This window comes from Lobosporangium transversale (assembly GCF_002105155.1).
Source record: "Lobosporangium transversale strain NRRL 3116 chromosome Unknown BCR41scaffold_14, whole genome shotgun sequence".
Lineage (NCBI taxonomy): Eukaryota > Fungi > Mortierellomycota > Mortierellomycetes > Mortierellales > Mortierellaceae > Lobosporangium > Lobosporangium transversale.
The window spans coordinates 478,454-505,592 of NW_019028992.1; the positions used below are offsets into that span (position 1 = coordinate 478,454).

A 27,139-nucleotide genomic window follows, 5' to 3' on the forward strand; every position below is an offset into this window, starting at 1 on the left:
ATTAAAGTTTCTCCATATTAGCCTTAAGTCACGTGAGACCCATCTTGTGCTGCCAAATCAGCATTGAGCATGGCCCTGAATTTTTTAAGGGACCCCACGCCTCCTTTCTTCATCTTTCTCATCCTCATTCACAGACATCACTTTCACAGCGAGTCTGTACATCCTTCTTCTTCATATACTTTTCTCTCTTTTTTATTATTACTGTGTGGTGATAGACAGCAGCTGTAAGGAAAGAGAGCTGATCAAACTTCATTCAAACAGTACCACTGCTGGACAAGATTCGAGTCTATCAGTACAAACATTCCTTTATCAGTAATCATCGGAAGGGGAGGTTGACTATTGTAGAAAAAAAAAACTAAAAAGACACCAAATTATGCTAGCCATGGATGAAGATCTCGGCCTTTCTAGCGTCAGCACGGATGTAGTGGTGGATATCGATACATTGAAGATTTATCTGGAGAAGCTACTTGTGCTTCTTCTTGGTGCTGAACAGGTGGACCTTGATTCGTCTCTGTTCTCGTTCCCTGATGCAACAGAGCGACTGCGCCGATTTGCAAGCGACCCGCAGACTCCTGCGTTGTATATACTCAAGGAGACTGACTCCAGTGCCGATACCTGTAAGACAGCATAAACTTGTTAACTTCAAAAAAAAAAAAAAAAAAAAAAAAAAAAAAATGGGGCGGTTCAATTGATGACAAGATCAAGCAGAAATATCCTTTTATCACATATGCTTGTGGGCCATAGACGAACTCGCATTATATATATTTTTAGTATACATGCACATGCACATGCAACAGAAGTTGTTTTGTTGGGCAACAATGTTTTGTCCCTGTGTGCGTGTGTGTTTGTGAACTCGTGCTATCTTATGACTGGCTTTCCCCTTTATTGCAATTTCAAAGGAATCACAAACAGTTACCAAAGCCTGTTTTGGAAGAGACCTTCTGACATGTGCATCTCTTTAAACTTTTCTTTTATGCAGCCAATTCGACTCAGGTTTTTTCTTACTCGGTCAGCCATGAGCTCACTTATCATGCCAATCATGTTGGCTCCGTAGCCCTGATCAAGCGTGGCCCAACCATTGATACCTCTCGACCCTTACAAACCCAGGTTCAATTCATCAACTTACCTGGTCCCGCTGCCAACGACTCGGGCCTCACCCTGTCCAACCCATATGAGGCTTTACACTCTTACATCCATTATGCCGTCAGTCCTTACTTCAATGCCTATGTTAATACAAAGGGAGGTGCAGGGAGTGCCTCTAGTAAGCGACCCGATGATAAGGACGGCAAAATGGGTAAGATAATGATAATGACGCTGGCGCGAGTAACAACGACAGCCTGTTATTTTGCATTAAAAAGTCCATGGTAAAGCTTATGACTGACATAGTTATTGCGAAATGAATGCATCCACCAAATTCTCTAGGAATCCCAATGGCCAAGAAGAAAATTGCCGAGCTTGAGTTGTCGCTGCTGCATCTACAGCAAAACGTTGAAATTCCCGAGATTTCCCTTAACATTCACCATGTTGTTCAGCAAGCTATTGACGAGGTTTGCGCTTGGCTGTTTCTAATCAAGGCATTCATTGGCATAAAGTGAAGCGAAGTTTATTTTTATTTACTTACTATTTCCTCTACATTTCTACAGTGCCGCAGGGAGAACCGTCGTGTCACAGTCGATGCTGTTGACTCGTCTTATTTCTCCGATCATACTTTTTTGAATAGACTGCAGAGCGATGTGAATGGATGGGTCAAGGAGATTCAAAAGGTTACCAAAATTAAAAGAGACCCTGCATCAGGAACTGCCATTCAAGAAATCAACTTTTGGCTTAGCATGGAAAGGGCGCTGGAGAAAATTGACGAACAGCTAAAGAGCGACCAAATCGGTGAGTAACCTTTTGGTTTTGCTCTGCCTTCATATTTATTCAACATGCCTTTTGTCTCATCCGAGCCAAATCTAATCTATATTATCTTTGTTATTAGTCCTTACAATGGATATATTGAGGCACGCTAAGCGCTTCCATGCAACTACCAGTTTTATTGCGGATACTCATCTAAAGGAGGCAACCGAAAAAGGTAACGCATTGCCAAATACTATTGTCCCTAGATTGATGGGATTTACATCTTATCAACGAGCTTATTTTCATGTTTACAACATCGATTAGTCCAAAAATACAACCAGTTGATGAAGGATTTTCCTTTGAATGAGCTTCTGTCCGCAACTGATGCCATCAAGGTCCGAGATTCAATCCTGCAAATCTTTGGGCACATCAACAAGAAGCTAAAGCTTTCGTACGTATATCAATCCCATTTATGTACATATTACACCAGAAAAAAAAAAAAAAAAAAAAAAAAAACTCATAACCTAACTGTGCCATTGTTTGATTGTAGTCCATATCCAATTCGACGAGCACTGCCTCTCGTGGAGTCAATCTCGAAGGATCTCAATGACCAGTTGTTGCGAGTGTTAGGAAGCAGACGCTTGATGTATATGGAGTATGAAGATTTCGAAAAGGCTACTGCAGGCGCTGTGGAAGTATTCAAGACCTGGGATGAAGGGATTAAGGAATTCACTAACGTTGCGCGCGAGGTTACTCGCAAACGAAATGAAAAATTCTTACCCATCAAGATCAATCCCGCTCATGCTAAGCTTCAGGAACGTATTCTCTTCGTTCGCAACTTCAGAGAGCAGCATCAGCAACTGCATCAAACTATTCTCAGGGTCATGACTAAGCCTACTGGTCTCAATGCCAAATCTTCGCTTGAGAGTGAGGAAACTGAGAGCATAAGTCTCAGTGATGTGAACGCGGTCGAGGAAGTTAAGCTTGCATACGAAAGCGTCAAAAATGTTGATGTTCTTGATGTATCCCCTGAAGGGACTGATATTTGGGTCAATGCCGAAGTTTCTTATAATGAGCGTGTCGCCAGAGTCGAGAATCAGATTATTGCTAGTCTTCGTGACAGACTTGGTATCGCCAAAAACGCTAACGAGATGTTCCGAGTTTTCTCGAAATTCAATGCTCTTTTTGTTCGCCCTAAGATTCGTGGCGCAATTCAGGAGTATCAGACACAGCTTATTGATAAAGTCAAGGATGATATTAAGAGACTGCATGATAAATTCAAGATGCAATATCGCCATTCAGATGCTTACCACATGTCTCAGTTGCGCGATTTACCACCAATCTCCGGTCATATCATCTGGGCGCGTCAGATCGAACGTCAACTCTCGACATATATGAAACGTGTAGAGGATGTCCTCGGCAAGGGATGGGAGCTGTATGCAGAGGGTCAGAAACTGCAGAGCGAAAGTAGCAGCTTCAGGAAGAAGCTGGATACCAAACCAATTTATGATAATTGGTTTTCAGAAATTACCCGTCGTGAACTCGCTGTGTCCGGTCCACTTTTTGAGATCACCCGTAATCGTGCACAAGGAAATGTTTTGCAACTCGGTGTAAACTTCGACGCACAGATCATTACTCTCTTCAAGGAGGTCCGCAACCTTCTCTGGCTTAAATATCAAGTACCACATAATGTCAGCATCATCGCCAAGGATGCCAAGAAGGTTTATCCGATTGCTGTAAGCCTGATGGAAACCATTCGAACATACAGCCAGATGGTCAGCAAAGTCCAACGTCATGCAGAGATCGCCACACTTGTCGCGGGATACAGAAACGATGCTCAAAAGATGGTGTCTAAGGGTGTCAACCTTCGTTGGGAACACTTTGCAAACACTTATGGTGGCTCAGCGGCTTACATCACTGGCAGTAATCTGATGGAAGTACAGCATAACCGACATCTTATGTTTGTACGCGAATTTGCATCGGTTGTCTCAATTTTTCAGGATAAAGTGGACTCCCTGATATCAATTTACGATGATATCATGAAGTTGGTTAACGAACTCCCAATCTGTTCATACGTTCATACGAGTTTTGCCAGTGTTATCAATCGTATTCAAAAGTTGGTATGTCCATCATTGGCCGTGAATTTTTATGCTAATAGGCTAACAACACGTACCGGAGGCCGTGTCCTAAACCATATATACTTCATTTTACGTTCCTTTTTAGATTGATCGCCTCAACTTGGAGTCATACTCGAATTTGGATCAATGGGTTGCTCAACTTGATTCGAAGGTCGAAACCTTACTTGTAGGGCGTTTGCAGCAGGCAATTAAATTATGGGTGCAAGAATACCAGCGAGATGATCTTGAGGAGGGATTGGCTGATTCTAGAGATATGAACACTCATGGCAAAAACAAGAAGCGTCGTTCAAACCGGGAGTCCGAGCGGGCTAGTGTTGTTACAAAGGCTAACGATGTTAAACCTGCGCTCAAACTTTTGGTGCATGAGATTCATATCAAGAACCAAGTCATGTATCTTGATCCTCCAGTGGAGCAGGCCCGTGCCAGCTGGTACAGTCAACTTCACGATTGGCTATCAGTTGTTTGTAACTTGACCCGCATCCAAAGCTCTAGATACGAGATTGGATTGGTGGTTCAGGAAAAAGTTGAAGACTTGACGTACGCTGATTTGCTTACCAAAATCCCGGATGATTCTTTGGCCAAAGCGTATGAGATCATTGAACAGAAGGTTACACAGGTCAAAGAATACGTAGATATTTGGTTGCAGTACCAGTCGCTTTGGGACTTGGAATCCCAATATATCTTCACACTTCTCGGTGAAGACCTAGCCAAATGGCAGCAGCTGTTGCTTGAGATCAAGAAGGCGCGCACCACGTTCGATAACTCTGAGACAGAGCAATCCTTTGGTCCCGTTGTAATTGACTATGAACAAGTTCAGTCCAAGGTGAACGCCAAGTATGATTCCTGGCAACGTGAAGTCCTTAACCGTTTCGGCACCATGTTAGGCACGTCCATGAAGGAGTTCCATAGCGCTGTCTTCAAGGCACGCAATGATCTCGAGCTTCACTCAGTTGATACCAATTCAACAGGCGAAACTGTTACTTTCATTACATTTGTACAGGACCTCAAGCGTAAGGTTACCAAGTGGGAACATGATGTTGAGCTCTTCCGTCAAGGTCAGAAGACACTTGAGCGTCAGCGCTATCAGTTCCCGAACGATTGGGTGTACTGTGATCAAGTTGATGGAGAATGGAGCGCTTTCAACGAGATCCTAAGCCGCAAGAATAATGCCATCCAGGAACAGATTGCAGGTTTGCAGATGAAGATTGTGACAGAAGACAAACTAGTTGAGCAAAAGATCTCAGAGATCCTGCAAGATTGGGAAAAGAACAAGCCTGTGCTAGGGAACATCAAGCCGGATATTGCCACTAACACCCTCAATATCTTCGAAGGCCGTGTTACAAGGATTAAAGAAGAATTCGACATGGTTCGTCGTGCAAAAGAAGCACTTGATTTGGCTCATTCTACAGATGATCGCCTTGAACCTGTCTTGGAGGAACTTCGTGACCTTAAATCTGTCTGGAATTCATTGGCCAAGATTTGGCAGTCTATCAATGAAATCAGGGACATGCTCTGGTCGACGGTTGTCCCTCGTAAGATCAGAACTCAATTGGATAATTTGACCAACTCGACAAAAGATATGCCCAATCGTATGCGTCAGTATGCAGCTTTCGAATATGTTCAAGAAGTTCTCCGCATGTATCTTAAGGTGAATCCGCTTTTGACCGACCTTAAGTCTGAGGCTCTCCGCGAACGCCACTGGCGTCAGTTATTCAAGGCCTTACGGGTCGAGGGGCGTTGGACTCTGTCAGAGATGACTGTTGGTAATATTTGGGATCTTGATCTCAAGCGTAACGAAACTCTTATTCGCGACATTATTGTAGTTGCACAAGGAGAAATGGCTCTTGAAGAGTTCTTGAAGCAGGTATGGCTGCACAATAATTTAAACTCAAAATATGGTCAACTTGCCTCATTGTCAATGCAACCATTCCTTCCATGGTGTATTAATGTTGGAAATATGTTTATTTAGGTTCGCGAGACTTGGTCTAATTACGCATTGGATCTGGTTAATTACCAAAACAAATGCCGACTCATCCGCGGGTGGGACGATTTATTTGCTAAATGCAGTGAGAATCTCAACTTCTTGTCCGCCATGAAATTATCACCATACTACAAAGTCTTTGAGGAAGAAGCTGGTGGATGGGAGGAAAAGCTGAACCGAATTCATGTCCTTTTTGATGTTTGGATTGATGTACAACGTCAATGGGTTTACTTAGAGGGAATCTTCACTGGAAGCCATGATATCAAACATTTACTCCCAGTGGAGACCTCACGCTTCCAGAATATCAACTCGGAGTTCTTGACAGTCATGAAGAAGGTCTATAAGTCGCCTTTTGTTCTGGATGTCCTTAACATTGCCAACATTCAAAAGTCACTTGAGCGTTTGGCTGACCTTCTCGGCAAGATTCAGAAGGCTTTGGGAGAATACTTGGAGAGAGAGCGTTCGTCATTCCCACGCTTCTACTTTGTGGGAGATGAAGATCTTCTTGAGATTATCGGAAACAGCAAAGATGTCGTTCGCATCCAGAAGCACTTCAAGAAGATGTTTGCTGGCATTAGCAGTATTATCCTTAGTGAAGACGTTACCACTGTCCTGGGAATGTCATCTAAAGAGGGCGAGAATGTGATGTTTAAGACACCAGTTTCAATCAAGGACAATCCAAGGATCAATGACTGGCTCACACTTGTAGAAAAAGAGATGCGCATGTCGTTGGCCAAGATCCTTGCTGAGTCTGTACAGGAAATGAATATCTTCTTCCTTGCAGAAACGCTTGATCCGGCTGCATTCTTGAGCTGGATCGATAAGGTTCCTGACCAACTAGTTGTTCTTACCTCCCAAATTACTTGGACCTCTACTGTTGAGCGAGCTCTTTCCATGATGGAAACTGATGGCTTTTCAGAAAAGCCAATGCAGCACGCCTTGGATTATGTGGAGCGTGCCCTCAACGTTCTCGCTGATACTGTCCTACAGGATCTTGCGCCCATTCAGCGTAAAAAGTGCGAGCATCTGATCACCGATCTCGTTCACCAGCGTGATGTGATTCGTGCCCTAATTCGCAGCAAGATCTCTTCTACAAAGAATTTTTCTTGGTTGTCCCAGATGCGATTCTACTTCAATGCTAGCCACGAAGATCCTCTACAGTGCTTGACCATCAATATGGCTAACGCCTCATTCCTCTATGGTTATGAGTACTTCGGTGTAACTGAACGTCTGGTCCAAACGCCATTGACAGATCGTTGTTACCTTACTCTTACACAGGCCTTAGAGGCACGTCTCGGTGGTTCGCCCTTCGGACCCGCGGGTACTGGTAAGACAGAATCCGTCAAAGCCCTGGGAATCCAGCTTGGTCGCTTTGTCCTTGTCTTCTGCTGTGATGAGAACTTTGATTTCCAGGCTATGGGTCGTATTTTTATTGGTTTGTCTCAGGTTGGTGCTTGGGGATGTTTCGACGAGTTCAACCGCCTGGAGGAGAGAATTTTATCTGCTGTTTCACAGCAAGTGCAGACTATTCAATTGGGATTGAAGGAGGCCAAGACTAACCCAAACCACGAGATTGAATTGGTCGGCAAGAACGTGCGTGTCAACACAAACACGGGCATTTTCATCACCATGAATCCAGGATATGCTGGTCGTTCCAACTTGCCAGACAATCTCAAGAAGCTCTTCCGCAGTATTGCTATGACGAAGCCCGACAGAGAGCTTATTGCTCAAGTTATGTTATCGTCGCAGGGTTTCCGCACAGCTGAGACTCTTGCGTCCAAGGTCATTCCATTGTTCAACTTGTGCGATGCAAAGCTTTCTCCTCAGTCACACTATGATTTTGGTCTTCGTGCTCTCAAGAGTGTTTTGGTCAGTGCTGGTAACATGAAGCGTGATCGTTTACAGGAGCTCCGTTCCAGTAATCCTGAGAATCTTGTTGCTGAGATTGAGCGCATTTCAGAGAGTATCCCTGAACAGGAGATTTTAATACAGAGTATTCGCGAAACTGTGGTGCCTAAATTGGTCGCGGAAGATATTCATGTCTTGATGGGGTACGTATTCTTTTCCATCAATGAGACAGGCTTCAAAGTGAATCTAATTGATTTTAATTTTAATTTAATTTTATTATTATTATCTAAACTCGTATATATAATAGTCTTCTCAAGGACGTGTTCCCCGGAGTCGAATATAATCCTGTTAGCTTGCAGCCTCTCCGCAAAGCTATCAATGACATTTGTGATAAGCGCCGTCTAGTTGTGGGTGATCTTTGGATGGAAAAGATTCTTCAGTTGTACCAAATTCAACGTATCCACCATGGTTTGATGATGGTTGGCCCTTCAGGAAGTGGCAAATCAAATGCTTGGCAGGTCCTGCTCGCTGCTTTGGAAGTTGTAGAGGGCGTCGAAGGCCAATCGTATGTAATTGATCCCAAGGCAATGTCTAAGGATGCTCTTTACGGTGTACTGGATCCTACGACTAGAGAATGGACAGACGGACTTTTCACTAACATTCTTCGCAAGATTGTTGACAACGTCCGTGGTGAAAGCGCGAAGCGTCACTGGATTATTTTTGATGGTGATGTTGACCCAGAATGGGTCGAGAATTTGAACAGGTATGTTACGAGTTCGTTTTAGTTATTTGAGAGCTTATTGTTTTGTTAATAATACTGATATGGCGACTCACTGTCTTTGTCTTCGGCTATGATATTATCAGTGTATTGGATGATAACAGGCTGCTAACGCTTCCCAATGGTGAGCGTTTGAGCTTGCCTCCCAATGTCCGCATTATGTTTGAGGTCGAGACATTGAAATATGCCACGCTTGCTACGGTCAGTCGCTGCGGCATGGTCTGGTATAGTAGCGATGTCATCGATCGCTCCATGGTTTTCTCTAACTATTTTGCAACACTCCGGAGCGTGCCACTGGATGAAGCTGATGAGGAGTTTACTACACGTCGTGTCGAAACGGAAGAGAACCGTGCGGTGTCACCAATTCTTCTCACTCAGCAGGCCTGCGCCAGTATTCTTGAGCCTCATTTTGCCGCGGATGGTCTTGTTTCTCAGGCTCTGGACTATGCCAGTACATTAGATCACATCATGGACTTCACAATGATGCGTGTTCTTGGAACCCTTTTCTCACTCGTTAACAAGAGTGTTCGTAATGTAATTCAATATAACAATCAGCATACTGACTTCCCTATGGGCCCTGAACAGCTCGACAACTACATGTCCAAGCGCCTTGTCTACGCAACCATTTGGAGTTTCTCAGGAGATGCTAAACTGGAGCTCCGCGCCCGTCTCGGAGATTTCGTTCGAGGCGTCACCACGATCGACTTGCCACAGATACCTAACACATCTATCATTGATTTTGATATTAATATTAATACTGGTGAATGGATTCCATGGCAGTCCAAGGTCCCTGTTGTGGAGATTGAGACACACACTGTAGCTGAGGCTGATGTGGTTATTCCAACAGTAGATACCGTCCGCCACGAGGAGGTCCTTTACTCATGGCTTTCAGAGCACAAGCCTCTAATCCTGTGTGGTCCTCCAGGCTCTGGAAAGACCATGACTTTATTCAGTGCATTACGCAAGTTGCCAGAGATGGAGGTTGTCGGTCTCAATTTTTCCAGCGCTACCACGCCTGAATTGATTCTTAAGACTCTTGAGCAGTACTGTGAGTATCGCAAGACACCAAACGGCGTCCTACTTTCACCCGTGCTTCTAGGCCGCTGGCTTGTGGTCTTTTGCGACGAGATTAACTTACCATCTACCGACAAGTATGGAACCCAACGTGTCATTTCATTTATGCGCCAGCTGGTTGAATGTGGTGGCTTCTGGCGAACTGCAGATAAATCCTGGGTCAAGTTGGAACGCATTCAATTTGTTGGCGCCTGTAATCCTCCTACGGATCCAGGTCGTATTCCACTTAGCCATCGTTTCCTCCGTCACGTTCCTTTGGTTATGGTCGATTATCCCGGAGAGATATCTCTCAAGCAAATTTACAGCACATTCTGTCGTGCTATGCTAAAGGTGGTGCCATCTCTACGTGCATATTCCGAGCCTCTTACTGCCGCTATGGTTGAATTATATCTTTGCTCGCAAGCGCATTTTGTCCCTGAGATGCAGGCACACTACATTTACAGTCCTCGTGAGTTGACTCGATGGATGCGTGGTATATTTGAGGCAATCAAGCCAATGGAGACGCTTAGTGTGGAGGGTTTGGTGCGCATCTGGGCACATGAGGCTCTTCGTTTGTTCCAGGATCGTCTTGTGACTGAAGAGGAGCGTAGATGGACCGATGATGAGATCGACCGAATTGCTCTCAAACACTTCCCCAGTCTTGATCGCGAACAGGCCCTTGGACGTCCCATTCTTTACTCGAACTGGCTTTCAAAGTACTATGTTCCTGTGGATCGTGAAGAACTCAGAGATTATGCCAAGGCTCGTCTCAGAGTCTTCTACGAGGAAGAACTGGACGTGCCTTTGGCATTATTTAATGATGTATTGGATCACGTCTTGCGCATTGATCGTGTCTTCCGTCAAATGCAGGGTCATATGCTTTTGATTGGAGTCAGTGGAAGCGGTAAAACGACTTTGTCGCGATTTGTTGCATGGATGAATGGTTTGAGTGTCTTCCAGATCAAGGTTCATAATAAGTATACAGCAGCTGACTTTGATGAGGATCTGAGAACTGTACTCCGGCGCGCTGGTTGCAAAGGCGAAAAGATCTGTTTCATTTTGGACGAGTCAAATGTCTTGGACTCTGGATTCTTGGAGAGAATGAATACGCTGCTGGCAAACGCTGAAGTTCCAGGGTTGTTCGAGGGCGATGAATATGCATCACTGATGACTCAGTGCAAGGAAGGAGCACAGAGAGATGGTCTGATGTTAGATTCGAGCGAAGAATTGTACAAGTGGTTCACTCAACAAGTCATGAAGAACCTGCACGTTGTGTTCACGATGAATCCACCTGAGGGCGGTCTTGCTTCCCGTGCAGCCACCTCACCCGCCTTGTTCAATCGCTGTGTGCTCGATTGGTTTGGTGACTGGTCTGATCAGGCATTCTTCCAAGTTGGTCAAGAATTCACCACAAGTTTGGATCTGGACCGACCTAACTACATTCCTCCTCACAAGTTCCCTGTTGTGTATCGTAACCTCCCTGATACACCTACTCATCGCCACGCTATCATCAACGCCTTTGTTTATGTTCATCAATCGCTCTATGAGGTGAATGCCAAGCTCAGCAAGCGAAACGGAAAACGTGGTTACGTTACTCCTCGCCATTACTTGGACTTTATTCATCACTATGTCCGTTTGTATAACGAGAAACGTGAAGATCTTGAAGAACAACAGCGCCATCTAAATGTTGGCCTTGATAAGCTCAAGGACACTGTCGTAAAAGTTGAGGAGCTTCGAAAGAGCCTTGCCATCAAGAAGAATGAGCTTGAAATCAAGAATCGACAAGCTAATGAAAAGCTGCAGAAGATGGTAGCTGATCAACAAGAGGCTGAGAAGAAGAAGGCTACCTCGATTGAGATTCAGGCAGCATTAGAAGCCCAGAACCGCGAGATCACCCAGCGTACGGCTGTGGTTATGGCAGATTTGGCCAATGCCGAGCCGGCTGTCATGGAAGCTCAGAGAGCTGTCAAAGACATCAAGAGATCCCAATTGACAGAGGTGCGTGCTATGGGCAACCCTCCGGAGGTGGTCAAACTGGCCATGGAGTCGGTCTGCACTATGCTTGGTAACAAGTTAGATGGCTGGAGAACAGTGCAAGGAATCATTCGTCGCGAGGACTTTATTCATAGCATCGTGAATTACGACACTGACCGACAGATGACACCGGCCATGCGAGAAAAGATTAAAGCCGAGTATCTTAGCCATCCCAACTATAACTTTGAGACCGTGAATCACGCCAGTAAGGCCTGTGGACCTTTGGTCAAGTGGGTCATTGCTCAGGTCAACTATTCTCAAATCTTGGACAAGATCGGACCTCTTCGTGCTGAGGTTCAAGAACTTGAAGCTAGCGCACAAACAACAGAGCTGAAGGCTTCTAGCATCGAAAAGATGATCCAAGAGCTAGAGAACAGTATCGCGACCTATAAGGAGGAATACGCTGTCCTTATTTCAGAAGTTGGCTTGATCAAGAGTGAAATGGAGCGCGTCAAGTCCAAGGTTGACCGCAGTGTGACCTTGCTTGAGTCACTTTCGTCTGAAAAAGTCCGTTGGGAAGCAGGTAGTCACTCATTTGATACACAGATGGCAACTACGGTTGGAGACGTACTTTTGGCGGCTGCCTTCCTGGCCTATGGTGGCTATTTTGACCAGCAGTACCGTGAGCTTTTATTCCACAAGTGGGCGGACCACCTTTCCAAGGCTGGAATCCAGTACAAGGCGGACATCTCACTTGCAGAATACTTGTCGACCGCTGATAAACGTTTGTCCTGGACTGAGCACGCTCTTCCAGCTGATGACCTCTGTGTGGAAAACGCCATCATCTTGCAGCGATTCAACAGATATCCACTCATCATTGATCCATCAGGCCAAGCAACTACATTCTTGATGAATGAGTACAAGGATCGCAAGATTACAGTAACAAGCTTTTTGGATGATTCTTTCTTGAAGAACTTGGAGAGTGCTTTGCGTTTTGGTAATCCTCTGTTGATCCAGGATGTCGAGCATCTTGATCCTATCATGAATCCAGTACTCAATAAGGAACTTCGTCGCACTGGAGGTCGTGTTTTGATCCGCCTTGGCAATCAGGACATTGACTTTTCGCCAACATTCACTCTATTCCTCTCGACCAGAGATCCATCCGTCAACTTCCCTCCTGATGTATGCAGTCGTGTCTCATTTGTCAACTTCACTGTGACAAGAGGAAGTCTCCAAAGTCAGTGCTTGAGCAAGGTACTGAAGGCTGAGCGACCTGATGTAGACCGTCGTCGTGCTGATCTGATTAAGCTCCAAGGTGAATTTAAGGTCAAACTTCGTCATCTCGAAAAATCATTGCTTCAGGCACTGAACGAATCTAAAGGAAACATTCTGGATGATGACAAGGTCATTGCAACTCTAGAAACCTTGAAACGTGAAGCCGCTGACGTGACCCGCAAAGTGGAGGAGACTGAAGGAGTCATGCAGGAGGTTGAACAAACCACTGCCATTTACTCACCTCTGGCACATCAGTGCAGCTCCATCTTTTTTGTAATGGAACAGCTCAACCGTATTCACCACTTTTATCAGATTTCACTTGACTTTTTCTCAGACATTTTTAATTTTGTGTTACATGAAAATCCTGCACTCAACGGGGTTAAGGACTATGGGCAGCGGCTGGATATCCTTACTCGCGACTTGTTCAATATCTCGTATACCAGAGCCAGTCTTGGACTGCTACATGATGATCATCTCACGTTTGCAATGCTATTGACTCAGATCAAGGTTCGTGGAACAAATACCCAAGCAGATGAGGCCGAGTATGACTTTTTATTAAGCCCCGAATCAAATCCTTCGGGCGAAATTACAGCAGAGTTCACGGAGGAACAAAGAGCTCAAAGGATTGAGATATTTACAAAACTGCCGTCCTTCAAGCACATGCCTGACCATATTGCTAACAACCCTGACGATTGGACCAAGTTCTGGAATGCCTCCAAGCCTGAAGCTCATGTCCCAATGTTCTGGGAGCCATCTCCAATTGAAGGTATTTTTTATTTATTTATTTTTATTTTTTATTTTTTCACTGTAGCACTGTATCTGTACATCCGTATCCATATGGTTTGAAAGTATAACTAACTTTTTATATTATGTGATCTATAAACATGTATATTGAATATAGCCATAAATGAGTTCAAAAAGCTTTTGGTCATCAAATGCTTCCGCCCCGACCGATTATTGATGGCGACTACCAAGTATGTTGATCTGGTGTTCACACCCAACTTTGTGAACCAGACTGAATTGGATCTAGCGAAGTTGGTCCGTGAGGAAGTCAAGGCATCGACGCCCATCTCGCTTTGCTCTGTCCCTGGCCATGATGCCGCTTACCGCGTTGACAACTTGGCACAGGAGCAAGGCGTTCGCCTGGCATCTGTTGCTATGGGATCTCAGGAAGGTTTGACCTTGGCTGATCAAGCAATAGCATCTGCGACTAAGACAGGTAACTGGGTCCTACTTAAGAACGTTCACCTGGCAATCACTTGGCTTGGTCAGTTGGACAAACGTCTGCATAGTCTCAAGGCTCATCCGAGCTTTAGGTTATTCTTGACTATGGAAACGAACCCCAAGGTGCCAGTGAATTTACTCCGTCTCTCGCGCGTGCTCATGTTTGAACCTCAACCTGGTATCAAGGCTAACTTGCTAGAGTCCCTACGCGGTATTCCTGCTGCTCGACTTTCGAAGGGCCCGACAGAGCGTGCTCGTTTGTACTTTATGGTCGCATGGCTCCACGCGGTTGTGTTGGAACGTCTCCGATATGTTCCTTTGGGATGGAGCAAGGCATACGAATTCAATGACTCTGATCAAGATTGTGCATTGAATACTATCGATAACTGGTTAGATACTGTGGGTCAAGGACGCGCGAATGTCTCACCAGACCGTATCCCATGGGATGCTATCCGTATGCTTTTGTCGCAGTCTGTATATGGTGGTCGTGTGGATCATGACGCGGATCAAGTTTTGCTGGAGAGCTTTGTGAACTCGTTCTTTGGCGCAGAGTGCTATGATTTGAACTACAAACTTGTTGAACCGACAGAGGGAGATGAAGCGGGGCTGGTTGCACCAGAAGGTACAAAGATGTCACAGTTTTTGGAATGGGTCAATGAACTTCCGGCTCGTGAGCCGCCTACTTGGCTTCGCTTGCCTCCGACTGCGGAGCGTGTCTTGTCGACGCATAAGGCTATTAAGATGGTGTCGAAGATCAGGAAGATTAAGAGTCTTGTGGATGATGACGACGATGACATTTAAATAGGATAAGAAAAAAAAAAAAAAAAAAAAAAAAAAAAGAAGTGCCATTAGTTTGTTGTTGAATACGAAAGGATAAATAAAAAATAAACAAATGAAGTTGATATTGAGTAGAAGAACAAGATACGTTTTATTGATAAAGATACTTTTTTTTTATTAAAAAAAAAAAAAAAAAAAAGTAAAAAAAAATAAAAAAAAGCTACAATTATTTATTTTTATTTTCCGAAGGTGGAACAGAGAGAATATTACTTCTTCTTGACAGAGGCAGATTTCTTTGTTGTTGAAGAAGAAACAACCTATGAGTTGATCAAGAGATTTTAAAAGGTAAGGAAGCGGAGAGAATTTGAAAAAAAATAAAAATAAAAATAAAAAAGCTATTTTTTTTTTTTTACCTTGCGAATTTGACTGAGGTCATCAAGAATATCAGTATCTGTGGCAGCCCATTTTGCATTTGGAGGTGCATTTGTTTTTCGCTTTGCATTTTTAGATCCAACCTCTTGTTCATGTCCACGCTTCCTCAGCCGTCGCGTATGATTAGCTCGCGATGTTGGTTCCAGTGCAAAATCTAGAAATATATATATTTTGAGTGTGACACCTCTTTTCATTTTTTTTTTTTTTTTTTTTTTTTTGTTTTTCTCCTGTTTACTTTGATACAGAAAAATATCATCCTCAGATAGCTTTTTTTTTTTTTACCATTTGTAATATCCAGGTTTTCTTTATCATCTCGCAATGCTCTTCGTTTGCTGTCAATAACTGCCAACATTTTTTCTCGAAGTCCTTCACGCTCAGCCTAATTAATATTGAGTTAATATAATTAATAATAAAATAAAATTAATTAAGAATAGACAAAAATAATAATAATAAACAGAGTGATATGGATATATAGCTTACCATATAATCCTCTTCTGCAAGCTCCGTTTCCAGTTCATATGCCTGTTGAGCACATTCAAACTGATAATCACGATATAAGCGTGCATTAACAATGGTAATATCTCGGGCCTCTGCTAAATCCTCCATTTGATCATGGAAATCAGGGTGGACACCTAAATGATTTCAAATAAAAAAAAATTAAGTATTTGAAAAGATTAAGAAAAAACAGAATAAAGCAAATTATTGGAAAATTGAGTAGAACAGAGTAACTTGTTTTTCTTTTTTGACCATTTAAGATAGCAGCCATTTCTTCCTTGTAGCGAGCCATTTGATAATCATAGATCCTATGAAATTCAAATCAATTAAAATCCATTTTTTTTTTTTTTTTTTTGTTTTTTGTTTTTTGGCTGTTCCACGCCAGAAGAAATTAAAGATAATGCTTAATGAGATATCGTTTTTCTTTCTTTTTTTTTTTTCCCTTTACGTTTGCTTATTCTCCTCGAATTCAAGCTCAAGCTTCAATAATCGCTCCTGAAAATCCCGTGCCCGTTTCTCTTTACGATCCTCTCGTGTATCCGGTGCCACTAATTTTGTTTTTAAAAAAGAGTTCCACAATAATAATAGTAAGGTTAGACTCGATAAATGAGCGTTAAGAAGAAAAGGAGAGTGAAAAAAAAAAAAAAAAAAAAAAAAAATAGTTACCATCAGATGAAGCATCGAAATCGTCACCAAGAAAACTAGGACCATCTTCTCCATCATACTCTATACCTCCTTCAAATACAGAATCATGTTCGTCCATTTCAGAGATAAACCCTCCTCCTGGTGTATAAGAATCGTCACTATCAGATTTTGTATCGTAATGTCCTAGTTGTGCTTGTCCTTTTGACGATAATGAATGGTTGGAATGATTTGAATGTTTGTTGCTGTTGCTGTTGTTATTGAGGTTGTTATTGTTATTGTTCGTTGAGCCCTTTTGGTGATGACTTCCACCTGCTCCTTCTTTTACACTGTTCTGATTGTTGTTGGTGCTGTTATTGAGGTTTGGAACGCGTTGTGATCTGCCTGCAGTTGAGCTCTTCTTTCCAGATGAGGATGAGGTATGACCTGAGTTAGAATGGTTATTGCCTGTATTAGAAACAGAATTCGAATTATGTTTAGAATCAACAGAGGTGGAAGAAGGCATGGCCTTTTGTGACGGGGGCATTGGAGAAAAGAGTTTTTTTTTTGTTTCTACTTCTTTTTTATAATGGATAGATGTGAATTTTTTTTTAAAGGTGAGGTATAAGTGGATATTGCTGTTTTAAAAAAGGTATATTTGATGCAAGTCTTGTAAACAAGTCAGTATTTGTGGTTGATAGAAAGTTGGAGGGGAAGAGGAGCAGAAAAGAAAAAAAGTTTACCCTGTGGGGGAAGAGGAACATTGACAAGGCAAAGCACCCTCTCCCTCTTTTCTTTTCTCTCCTTTCCCTCTTTCCCTCGTTCCCTCTTTCCCGATGGCTTGTATATACTGAAATGCCAGTCCCAGAAGCACTGCAGAGATTATTTTTTTTTTTATTGAACACTATTTTATATATATATAAATGTACATCAATAAATCCTTTCTACTCCTCGCCTTCAGCCAGTTCCTGGATTTTAGGAGCAGTACCTGACCAAGTCGATGGTGTATACTCTTCTTCCTTGACCACTGCCTTTGCCTTCTGTTTAGTACTGGCCTTTGAACCAACCGTGGGTTTTGATTTAGGAATGGGTTTTGTAGATGCTGTAGTTTTGGTGGAAGTACTGGAAGACGATGCTGCTGCTGCCTCTGCTTCTGCAGCCTTTTCTCTCTCAAGCTCTAGTTCTTCTTCCTCCGTGACAATTCGACCTCGTGACAAGAAACCTCCCATAGTCCTGCGTTGCTTCTCCTCTGCTTCCTTGGACATTTTCTTTAGTTTTTCCAGTTCTGCTTTGACTCCAGGAACTAAATTTTATATTTTATACAAGCGATATGTTTTACCGATCATTATCCTCATTCTCATCCTTATTCTCTTGGCCTTTCCTTTTTGCTCAAGTTGTTTGCAAAATAAAAAATAAAAAATAAAAATAAAAAAAGACTTACCATTCTCACCCAAACTCAAGAAATCAGCTTCTGCTCCTGCAATATTTCCTTCTGCAGATTTGGCTTGACCACGACGGAACTTTGCCTTGACATTATCAGGATCATTCTTTAATGCAGAATTACAAACATCAATGGCTCGTTTATAGTTATTCCGCTTGAGATGGCAAGCAGCCATGTTGGCATACACTACTGCCAGGTTGGTTTTGATCACATTCTTTTGTTCCTCACTGACTTGTCCATTTTGAGGATTCATGGCCGACATCATTGGGACCCCTGCCATCTGGTTATCCAAGCCGCTCAACGCAAGAATAGCCTAGAATTCATTATAAAAAGTGGTGAGGGTAGTGTATTTATTGCCAACTTTTTTTCTTTTTTTTTTATGATCAGAGTATGCTTCTCAAATTAGATGACATACGATATGATACTGCTTGAGAGCTATGGCAGATTGAATTTGTTTATGAATTATAAAAATCAATAATGGTATAGAATGTTAGGTTAAATAATAAGAGACCTTTTGAATTAGTCACTTTGCACTTTTTGAATTGTACCATTATGAATGTCGCCTTGTTTGAATGCCTCGTTGCCCATGTCCTTGCTTGCCAAAGCAGAAGTAATCTTGTCCTGTAAGGTAGCCATATTGTAGCTGTGTATATGTGAGTGTATCGAAGGTAATGTAAATGGAAATGGTTGAAATGTATTTTCTGATGAAAATAAAAAAAAAGGGAAAGAGAGTCTGTGGTGTTTTAACAGAGAAAGAAAAAGAAATCGACGGAACAATTGGGCGAAAGAAAAAAAAATATTTTTCTCGACCTGTTGACTTTGGGCGACTGTTCGGACTCCATGTGGTACTGTATAAACACCTGAACACTACCACATGTCATTGGCTACTCTACGTCCCTTAAACAATATTCCTAGCATACAGCTGAACTTTTGCAAGGGATGTGCCAATGCTTCGACAAACATGTAACATTTAATGGCTACATCACAGCCCTTGGATTGTGGAAGCGCTGAAAGTATGCGGAAAACGGGAACCATTTGTGTTTTTACTAGCAACAAGCGTGGTTTCAAAAAAGTTTGCCTCCAAGGAACAAATCCTATATCCTTCATTGCTCAAAAGAGACAATCCTGTCTTTTCTGCACCCCAAAAGCTCGCCATAATCCTATTGAAGCGTTCAGAGGCATTATTTGCCTCATAGTTTGAGGATTAGCAGACTTTCAGTCAAGTTTTATTGTTTTGAACAACACAGTAAATCCTGTCCATTCGAAGTTAGTCCCTTTGGATGGCAGCTATTCAGGGGATGCTAATCAATTCCGCAGATTTGGAAAACCAACAAACATCGAACAGTCGCCTTGGAGCGTTCGCGTGCAGACTCTTTAAATCTATTTTGCCACCAATCGATCTTCAGTATTTTGATATACATGTATATATATATATATATATATATATATAGAAACATTGTAATTGTACATGTAAAAAAGCTGATCTTGCTCGAACCACAGAATCACATCGATTCTCCCTCAATCTGTCTATCTCACATCGACATTCTCGTGCATGGACACAATTGTCTCTGAACAAATAATTACATTTATTGGGCTACAAAGGTTTGGGCATTAGAATTTTTACAAGAGGATAGGAGATGGATGATGTTGAACATTGACCATGAACTTTGTTGATATAGAAAGAGCGGCTCAAGTCAAATCTCTTGAAGGGGCAGTTGTTGAAGAAAGTTTGCCCGGTGCTAAATGACCGGGCACACACTAATACTTCAGAATGATGTAGAAGGCGTGAATGATTCCTAAAAGGCAGATTTTGTAAAAATTATTGTATAACCGTTAGACTCACGCTCACATCATTGGCGAATCAAAATATCTCCTATCCCAATGCATCAGGGTTAAGACTGATCCCACAATAGGATAATAGCAGCAACTGGACGCGTTTAGACAAGAGAGAGAAAGAGAAAGAGACGTACCAGGAATATAACCTAGGATGGTCAGCACGATGTTGATCAAGAGGTCACTATCGCATCCTTTCTACTCGATGAAAAAAATGGTAAAAAGAACAAGCCAAAAAGAAGTATTGTTAGTTGATTGATAGACATATTAAATATAAAGTCTTTTTTTTTCTTTTTGGCTCGCGAACGAAAAGTATCATAAGTAATTAAAATGGTTTTTTGCTTTTACCTCCATAAAAACTCCCAGAGGAGGGAGAACGACGGCAAAGATGAACTTGCAAATGTCACCAGCTGTAAGGGCCATGATTGTAGTTGTAGTTGTAGTTGTAGTTGTTACTGTTGTTGTTTGTGAACAAGTTTAAATATAATGAATGTGAATGAGTGAATGTTGAATGAAGAAAGGAAGAATGGAGACAGGAGGACTCTTTTTATATGGTTTCCCTGGAGCTAAAAAAAAAAAAAAAAAAAAAAAAAAATGGTCTGAGCTGTAATTATGAACATGATTATATCATTCGTTTTGAGAGAATTTTAATTCAAAAAGACAAATATAAATGTAAGACGATCTACGCCCATAACCGTCATCCATCCTATTACGCTTATTACGGATGAATATCTTTTTTGGCTTACATGGTCAACCTCCCTTGTTGACAACGAACCCAAAAATAAAATAAGTAAACAGCAATCATTCCTGTGATTCCTTTCTTCCTATTTCAGGATCAAAAGATTAATTTCGGGTCTCTTGTGATTTGTGCTCTCTGTTGTCACCGTGTCATCATCATTTTTTCATATCATGGTTCATTACTCAATCATTATGGCAGGGGATCTTCCGGATTTGCTCTGGAGCACATTTCCTTTTTGGTTTCACATGTTTATGACTTTACAACGTCTCTCCCTTGCAATGCAAAAATATTTTGAAGGAAGCATCACTGGGATAGATCACAGAAATGGTGTTCTGGGTTTAGCCGGCAGGGACTTAAACATGTATTCGATTCATTCAAACGCAGGCACACTCTGAAGTCTACTCTTCTTAGACAAACCATTTGTAAATGCAGGAACAGCCAAGAATGACCATTAAGTAAGATTAACAACAGCTTTAGGAAAGACATTGTCTTCCCATTCTACCATTCTGCAACTGCTACTCCTGTTGTTGATTAAGACTATTTTGCAGCAGGCTCCGTATGGCATAAGAAACAAATGTTTGGCTGAAGCTGTAGGATATGAAGGTTTGGAAGCAATTTAAGAGATCTTTCCTACTTCCAATCCCAAGACATGTTAAATGAGCCTTTTTTCTTTGTCTCAACGACAACAAAAACAGCCAGTTATAAATCTCTGCATTGACATTTTTGACTGTGGGAGTTGATTGATTCAAACAAAAATACCCATGTCTCTCGAGTGGGTTACACGCCGCAGTAGCCCTACATTATGCACAATCTAAACAAGTCTATAGCCCCTTACAAATCATCGCATTAAGCATTGGGCCCCTATCCCATAATACAAAATGGCATAAAGTTGCAAACTAAAGCTTTTTTTCTTATTACGCTTGTTGTCATAATTCATGGCAGAGAATTTTTAGAAAGCGCACGGACCACGAAAATAACGTATCTTAGTGGCTTTTATCTTTCTTCATTTCAATCGGACGTGGAAAAAAAGTGTTTAGATTCGCTTGAAACAATGTCTAAGAGATCCATGAATGAGAACGACCCGATTCAACTAGTCAAGGACGAAGTCATTGTCTTGGAAGAGGATGTTGGAATAGAGACAGAAACACAACATCACAGATTTATGCGTGCAGCATTGGAACTGGTAAACAAAGATATTTCTTCTCGGAGCAAGTGAATTCATTTACTGAATTATAATCAAAAACAGGACCTCCCTTTGTCTAATATTAATACTTATCATTATATATGTTATATACATATATATATTGATAGGCTGAAGAGGCACATTCTGTGAATGAAGTACCAGTGGGATGTGTTTTTATCTATAATCCAACCGGGAAGATTATTGGCAAAGGCAGGAATAGGACCAACGAGAGTCTGAATGTAAGAAAAACTTAATAGCTCTCTCGAATGGGAAACAGAAAAAAAAAAAAAAAAAAAAAAAAAAGAAGGAATGATATAGGGCAAATTGGTTAATTGTCTATTCCCTCCTTAAGTCTTGACTTAATCCTATATCTTTTTTTTTTTTTTTTTTTTTTTTTTTTTTTTTTCGGACTTGAAGGGCACGCGTCATGCAGAATTCGAAGCAATCGATATGATCTTGGCACAGGACGGATATAAAGCACTAGCACAGGACCCTTCCAAGAACTTTTGGAGAGATGTGACCCTATATGTGACCATTGAACCGTGTGTCATGTGTGCTAGTGCTCTTCGTCAACTTGGTAAATTATTACGTGCATTTTAGTATCATTTATTGAATGAAAAAAAAAAAAAAAAAAAAAAAAAAAAAAAAAAACTTGGTATTAATAAAGAAGCTATATTATTCTAATAATTGTGATAGGGATTGGTCAGGTCTATTTTGGTGCTGGTAATGATCGTTTTGGAGGCAATGGATCAGTGTTCCAGATTCATCAGGAGTAAGTCATGAATAACAGGAAGACAAGGCTGACAAGCATAAAAGAAAAAAAAATCCCCAGTGATTAGGACTATCTGATCATTAACCGGGATTTCCTACATATTTCATGTTTAATTACAGTTCCAACCTCCCGCATTCGAACTACCCCTCGGAAGGAGGTTATCTCCGGGCCCCAGCAATTCTAATCCTGCGTAGATTTTATGTTGGAGAAAATATGCATGGTAAGGAAAAAAAAATAATTTGCAAGGATCTCTATTTTTCATTCAATCTTTTCCTAAAAGGATACTGATCATAAAAAACAAACTTTTTTTCTATGATTTGATTATTAGCGCCTGACCCCAAGAAGAAGAAGCACCGTATTGTCAAAAAGGATCTTTAAATAATGGCTTTAAAAGCTGTATGGGTTTGCTGCTTGGGTGAGATTCGATATATATATATAAGCCTATATCTGTACCCGTGGGAAGGGAAAAAAAAAATGTACAGCACAAAAGGATCAACATGGAACTGTGCCAAGGGCCGCAATTGAAACTATAAGAGCAACAGCAACCAAGGCTGCTGTACCCTCTCATCTTGCCTGGGTACTGTGTGACATTGCAGCAGTTGTGGTTCCCTAAAATAAGATCGCTCCTTTGAGAGCTGCTTTTTCTTTTTAATTTTAAAAAGACGCGCTTTTCTCAATTATTTGAGGATAAGAACATTTCCTTTCGCTTCTCTCCTACTCTTCGCTGTTCATTTCACTCATTCACCTTCTCATTTCGATTACATCCCTATTCACACAAAGCAAAAGAAAAGATAAAACATGGCTGAGACATGGCAAGCATACGTTGATTCTAATATGGTTGGCACTGGCAAGGTGACCAAGGGCGCTATTTTTGGTCTTGCAGGCAGTTTATGGGCACGTTCACCTACCTTGACTGTAAGAGGAATTCCTAATGACAATTGAATGGAATGCAGAAACCATCCACGTGCTATTTTTTCCCCCTGAAAAAAAAACATTTCAAGCATATCGACTATCTACTGGCCCATTCTACGACAGTACCAAACAAAATAAATTACTAACCATATCCTACCTACCTCTTTCTATCATTTAATCCTCTACTCCTCTACTCCTCTACTCCTCTACTCTACTCCTCTACTCCTCTTCGTCTCTATGGGATAAACATAGACCTCATTAGAAGAAGCCCGACAGCTAATTAAAGCTTTCGAAGATCCAAAAGATATCGCAGCAAATGGTCTATATTTGGAAGGTCGAAAGTATGTTCTCCTTCGGAGTGATAATAGTAGCATTTATGCTCGTGTTGTAAGTGAATACACATTTCAATATAAAAGACCCACCCACTCCCAGCTTACATTAATAACGTTGTATGTACTATTAAGAGAGAGAGCCCAGTTTGACGCAAGGGCTCCCCAAAATGAATGTGATTGATCTATTTCTATCGTAAATACCATGCCATGCTCTACCACGTTATTCTATGCTACACCACCAAAACGTCATCTCCTGCTAGTAACACTGCCACCCCCATCACCATAGTCACCAAGCAGTTCACTTCCACACATCATAACAGCATTAGTCTGCAAGGCGGAAAGTGATCCAAAAAAATAAAAATAAAAAATAAAAAACAAGAATAATAAGGTGGACAAGATGGGTAGTACCTCCAAGAAGAAGAGTAAAGAGTAAGCTAACAACCTTTTACATTCCTTCATTTCCTTCTTTATTGTACTTTATCTGTCTTGAAATAATAATCGACCATCGCTCTTCTAGGCATCTTCAGGAGTTGTTTGTGTGAAAACTATTCAAGCGGTCTTGGTCGGATTTTATGATGGTGGCATGCAACCCGGCGATTGTACTGTAGTCATGGAGGTATTAGCCGACTATCTTCGTCGAAATGGATACGTAGGTGTTTTTACAAAATAATATATCGAACAAAAGGCCATAACGACCAATGATACATATATGTTAACATGGATGAGATGACATTATTTAACAAAAAGCTCTTCTTTTCATGTTGGATATATTTAATAGTAAAAAAAAAATCCATGGAGTCCTGACAGACAAGTTCACAGGGACAGGAACTTGCATTGTTTATTTTCATATTCAGCATTCTCATCTTTTTTATTTCTTCATCTTACATCCTCTGCCCCCTCCGTTGCCCCAACATCCTCTCTTTTCTTCATTTTGCCTTCCTTTGATGTAGAGCATCAATGGACATTTGATATTACATACTTGTATTCAATAAAAATTCATTTCAAAGCTAACAAAATCCGGAATGTGGCTTGGATTGCCTTCGCCCAAAAAAATAATATAAAAAGATTTCCAGTATAGAAGAAACAAACAAAAAAGTAACGATCTCCATTCGTTCGTGATGCCTCCAAAATTACCAAAGCTTGTTCCATGGCATTCACCTACAGAATTCATTCAGGTTCATCAATGGTTCTATCCACCTTCTACTGAAGATGGTACTCCTGATATCCAGGCACAAGAACGTGCCCTTCGACGAGTATGTTCCTATTTCTCTTCCTCCTTCTCCTCCTCCAATATTTGAACTTGGGCTATTGCACTGCTTCAGATAGATCTTTGTCTATAAAGACACACAAGTTAAATAACATGAATATATCCTATTTATCGATTTGACAATTATTATACAGGTGAGAGCATGGGAAGCACGCGGAAAACTGCCCCATGCAATCGATTCTACAGCTTCCTTTGTGGGCGTTGAAGTTCGTGATTGGACTCAAACCTGTTCCGATCAGGATCTGCGGCTCTTATACTCCATGGTCTTTATTCGCTTTGTCAATGGCTATGTCGATGCATTCCAGTCTTCGAAGGCTGCGAAATCAATTGCTTATTTAGCTGTGGAAAAAGTGGGGATGCCCATTCACTTTGTTGAACTTCGACATACTGCCACCCATGATTATCTACCCAGTTTGGCTACTCTTCGGAATGCTACTCAACAGGTTAGCTAGCTTTTGACTTTTACTATAAATATGTGTGTGTGTGTGTGTGTATGTGCGTGTATTGACAAACCTCATTTTTTTAATTTTCTTTCATCAGGCATTGCAATGGATCAACGACAACTACTGGATTCCACAACTTGTATCCATCAGGATGGATGAAGTATTGCCGCCAGAAATGACCACGGCTATGACCGAAGATGTCCGTCTTATGATAGAGAGCTATAAAAACGAAAAGGAGCGCCAGATAGAAGGTAAAAAAAAAAAAAAAAAAAAAATCCAACCAATTCAAACTGAAGCGAAAAAGCATTTCGAAAAGGCTTGACACCACCTTTTTTTTTTATCCTTTTAGAAAATACACTACCCCAGCCAAAGTCTGAGGCTTTAATTCTTAATCGACTTGTTCGGGACCTCATAAAACGCTGTCGATCAGGCGACGATCTATTAGATTGTCTCATCCCTATCCTATTAGAACCAGGGATGTTAGTCCCTAAGAGTAAGAAGGGCCGTTCTACTGCTCGAGACTTGACTTTGGATAATTTAGGCCGCATGGTCGATTTCTGTTGGATGCCCCTGATGAATAAATTATGTCTGGATCTTCGGGAGATCTGTAGTATCAAGGATGGTGAACCCTTGTCCTTTTGGGTCACCCTCATGGACGCCATGTTGGAAAAGCTCATTCAGGCGAATCTTGCTGTGCAAGCGGCCGCATTGCCAACCGCTACTGCGCAACAGAAGACTGATGCTAAAACAGGGAGTTATCTTATTACTCTACGTATGTTTACTTTTTTTTTAAAAAAAAAAAAAAAAAAAAAAAAAAGTTGAACAAGTAGTGCTTAAATTCTAACTCTTGTTTACTCATTTTATCCACTATTTTATTTTTTATGTATTTACGCATCAGTGGCATGGATGAAGCACCTCATAAAACTACACTACACACAATTAGGATCTACCCGTGGGAAATCTACAGCCTCATCGTTCATATCATCAATATCATCAATATCATCGACATCTTCCACTCATGCATCTACTTCTACTCCTACTCCACGACTTTCCGTTGCTGCCATGGCTGCTCAGCTTGTTTCCGGCAACAACACTGTAAATCAACCACCCATGTTTGAGAATGATGATATTATCAATATTGTCGAGGATTCATTACAGAGTATCCTCGTCCATGTTAGCCCCTTGATCCGCTCGTTACTCAACACTGTGATTGAATGCGACCCTGAAGTAAAAGAAAAAATCGGCCCTATCCTCAGACAGATTGATCAAAGAATTGTCTCTGCAGGATCATCGCCATCCACAGTATCCTCTCTATCTGTAGCATCAACAGCCACTACTTTTCCTATTCAAACAACAACAACGACATCTTCATCACTATCATCATCGCCACAAACAACAACGTTACTAGATCCGATGTTGATGAAGGGAAAGTTGGAAGAAGAAGCCCAATTTTCAACTCCTCAGGGGGAAGATGTTGATATGACTCTACTCGAGAATGCTGCAGTATCTTCAGAAATGGACACACAACAGGTTTCAACAGAGGAGTGTAATAGCCATACTGATCAGCAATTAATGCAAGAGTCCGATAAACAAGTCGCAAATGAGCCCTGGACATTATTTGATGCTGAAACATGGCGGCCATGCCCCATAGGGTGTCTTGCTGGTGGTATTGTCCCAGATCTGTCGCTCCCTTGGGATTTAGATAGCCCACCCATCGCCCGCATCAGGATCTAAAATAAAATAAAAATAATAATAAAATTACATCCCTTTCCATAATTCCTTGTA

The 27,139-nt window shown here is 41.6% G+C and overlaps 7 protein-coding genes across 7 annotated transcripts; 4 read left to right on the top strand and 3 right to left on the bottom strand.

Annotated features, from left to right (window-relative positions):
• Positions 1-108: 108 nt before the first annotated feature.
• BCR41DRAFT_321439 (dynein heavy chain) lies at positions 109-14,896 on the top strand (the record flags this gene model as incomplete). The annotated part of the gene is made up of 13 exons (XM_022021439.1): positions 109-617; positions 980-1,294; positions 1,423-1,547; positions 1,644-1,881; positions 1,979-2,071; positions 2,161-2,287; positions 2,387-3,956; positions 4,060-5,838; positions 5,944-8,006; positions 8,111-8,566; positions 8,668-13,649; positions 13,785-14,249; positions 14,307-14,896. Coding segments are annotated over exons 1-13 (13,047 nt in total), but the record flags the coding sequence as incomplete, so codon positions are not given.
• Positions 14,897-15,150: 254 nt separating this feature from the next.
• Positions 15,151-16,958, bottom strand: BCR41DRAFT_395338 (Sds3-like-domain-containing protein; the record flags this gene model as incomplete). Its single annotated transcript, XM_022028720.1, has 7 exons — positions 15,151-15,201; positions 15,298-15,470; positions 15,599-15,695; positions 15,797-15,948; positions 16,064-16,119; positions 16,260-16,359; positions 16,478-16,958. 7 exons carry the CDS (start codon positions 16,956-16,958, stop codon positions 15,151-15,153), a joined length of 1,110 nt encoding a protein of 369 aa, XP_021882371.1.
• Positions 16,959-17,303: 345 nt separating this feature from the next.
• On the bottom strand, positions 17,304-18,644 carry BCR41DRAFT_351744 (hypothetical protein). Its single transcript, XM_022023849.1, has 4 exons — positions 18,422-18,644; positions 18,289-18,308; positions 17,874-18,186; positions 17,304-17,735 (listed from the first exon to the last, which is right to left on the bottom strand). The coding sequence occupies exons 1-4, from the start codon at positions 18,507-18,509 to the stop codon at positions 17,377-17,379; spliced, it is 780 nt and encodes a 259-aa protein (XP_021882372.1). The 5' UTR covers positions 18,510-18,644; the 3' UTR covers positions 17,304-17,376.
• An 886-nt stretch (positions 18,645-19,530) lies between these two features.
• On the bottom strand, positions 19,531-20,129 carry BCR41DRAFT_335361 (plasma membrane proteolipid 3; the record flags this gene model as incomplete). The annotated part of the gene is made up of 3 exons (XM_022021977.1): positions 19,531-19,669; positions 19,844-19,904; positions 20,055-20,129. The coding sequence occupies 3 exons, from the start codon at positions 20,127-20,129 to the stop codon at positions 19,632-19,634; spliced, it is 174 nt and encodes a 57-aa protein (XP_021882373.1). The 3' UTR covers positions 19,531-19,631.
• Positions 20,130-21,303: 1,174 nt separating this feature from the next.
• Positions 21,304-22,804, top strand: BCR41DRAFT_351747 (cytidine deaminase-like protein). The gene is made up of 6 exons (XM_022023850.1): positions 21,304-21,628; positions 21,757-21,867; positions 22,046-22,205; positions 22,325-22,400; positions 22,520-22,620; positions 22,729-22,804. Exons 1-6 carry the CDS (start codon positions 21,497-21,499, stop codon positions 22,776-22,778), a joined length of 630 nt encoding a protein of 209 aa, XP_021882374.1. The 5' UTR covers positions 21,304-21,496; the 3' UTR covers positions 22,779-22,804.
• A 394-nt stretch (positions 22,805-23,198) lies between these two features.
• Positions 23,199-24,314, top strand: BCR41DRAFT_304102 (profilin; the record flags this gene model as incomplete). Its single annotated transcript, XM_022020748.1, has 3 exons — positions 23,199-23,315; positions 23,565-23,699; positions 24,162-24,314. The coding sequence occupies 3 exons, from the start codon at positions 23,199-23,201 to the stop codon at positions 24,312-24,314; spliced, it is 405 nt and encodes a 134-aa protein (XP_021882375.1).
• A 433-nt stretch (positions 24,315-24,747) lies between these two features.
• On the top strand, positions 24,748-27,096 carry BCR41DRAFT_385830 (Las1-like-domain-containing protein). Its single transcript, XM_022027720.1, has 5 exons — positions 24,748-24,897; positions 25,046-25,354; positions 25,452-25,605; positions 25,704-26,126; positions 26,253-27,096. The coding sequence occupies exons 1-5, from the start codon at positions 24,763-24,765 to the stop codon at positions 27,086-27,088; spliced, it is 1,857 nt and encodes a 618-aa protein (XP_021882376.1). The 5' UTR covers positions 24,748-24,762; the 3' UTR covers positions 27,089-27,096.
• The last annotated feature ends 43 nt before the right edge of the window (positions 27,097-27,139 follow it).

Bases quoted from the DNA above. Each gene is read 5' to 3' on its own strand.
- BCR41DRAFT_351744 (XM_022023849.1), bottom strand. From the start codon at position 18,509: ATGGCTACCTTACAGGACAAGATTACTTCTGCTTTGGCAAGCAAGGAC. The intron at 18,309-18,421 runs GTACAATTCAAA...AATCTGCCATAG, and splicing joins ACAAGGCGACATTCATAATG to CTCTCAAGCAGTATCATATC. The intron at 17,736-17,873 runs GTAAGTCTTTTT...TATAAAATTTAG, and splicing joins CTTGAGTTTGGGTGAGAATG to TTCCTGGAGTCAAAGCAGAA.
- BCR41DRAFT_351747 (XM_022023850.1), top strand. From the start codon at position 21,497: ATGTCTAAGAGATCCATGAATGAGAACGACCCGATTCAACTAGTCAAG. The intron at 21,629-21,756 runs GTAAACAAAGAT...ATATATTGATAG, and splicing joins TGCGTGCAGCATTGGAACTG to GCTGAAGAGGCACATTCTGT. The intron at 22,621-22,728 runs GTAAGGAAAAAA...TTTGATTATTAG, and splicing joins TGTTGGAGAAAATATGCATG to CGCCTGACCCCAAGAAGAAG.
- BCR41DRAFT_385830 (XM_022027720.1), top strand. From the start codon at position 24,763: ATGCCTCCAAAATTACCAAAGCTTGTTCCATGGCATTCACCTACAGAA. The intron at 24,898-25,045 runs GTATGTTCCTAT...ATTATTATACAG, and splicing joins AAGAACGTGCCCTTCGACGA to GTGAGAGCATGGGAAGCACG. The intron at 25,606-25,703 runs GTAAAAAAAAAA...TTATCCTTTTAG, and splicing joins AAAGGAGCGCCAGATAGAAG to AAAATACACTACCCCAGCCA.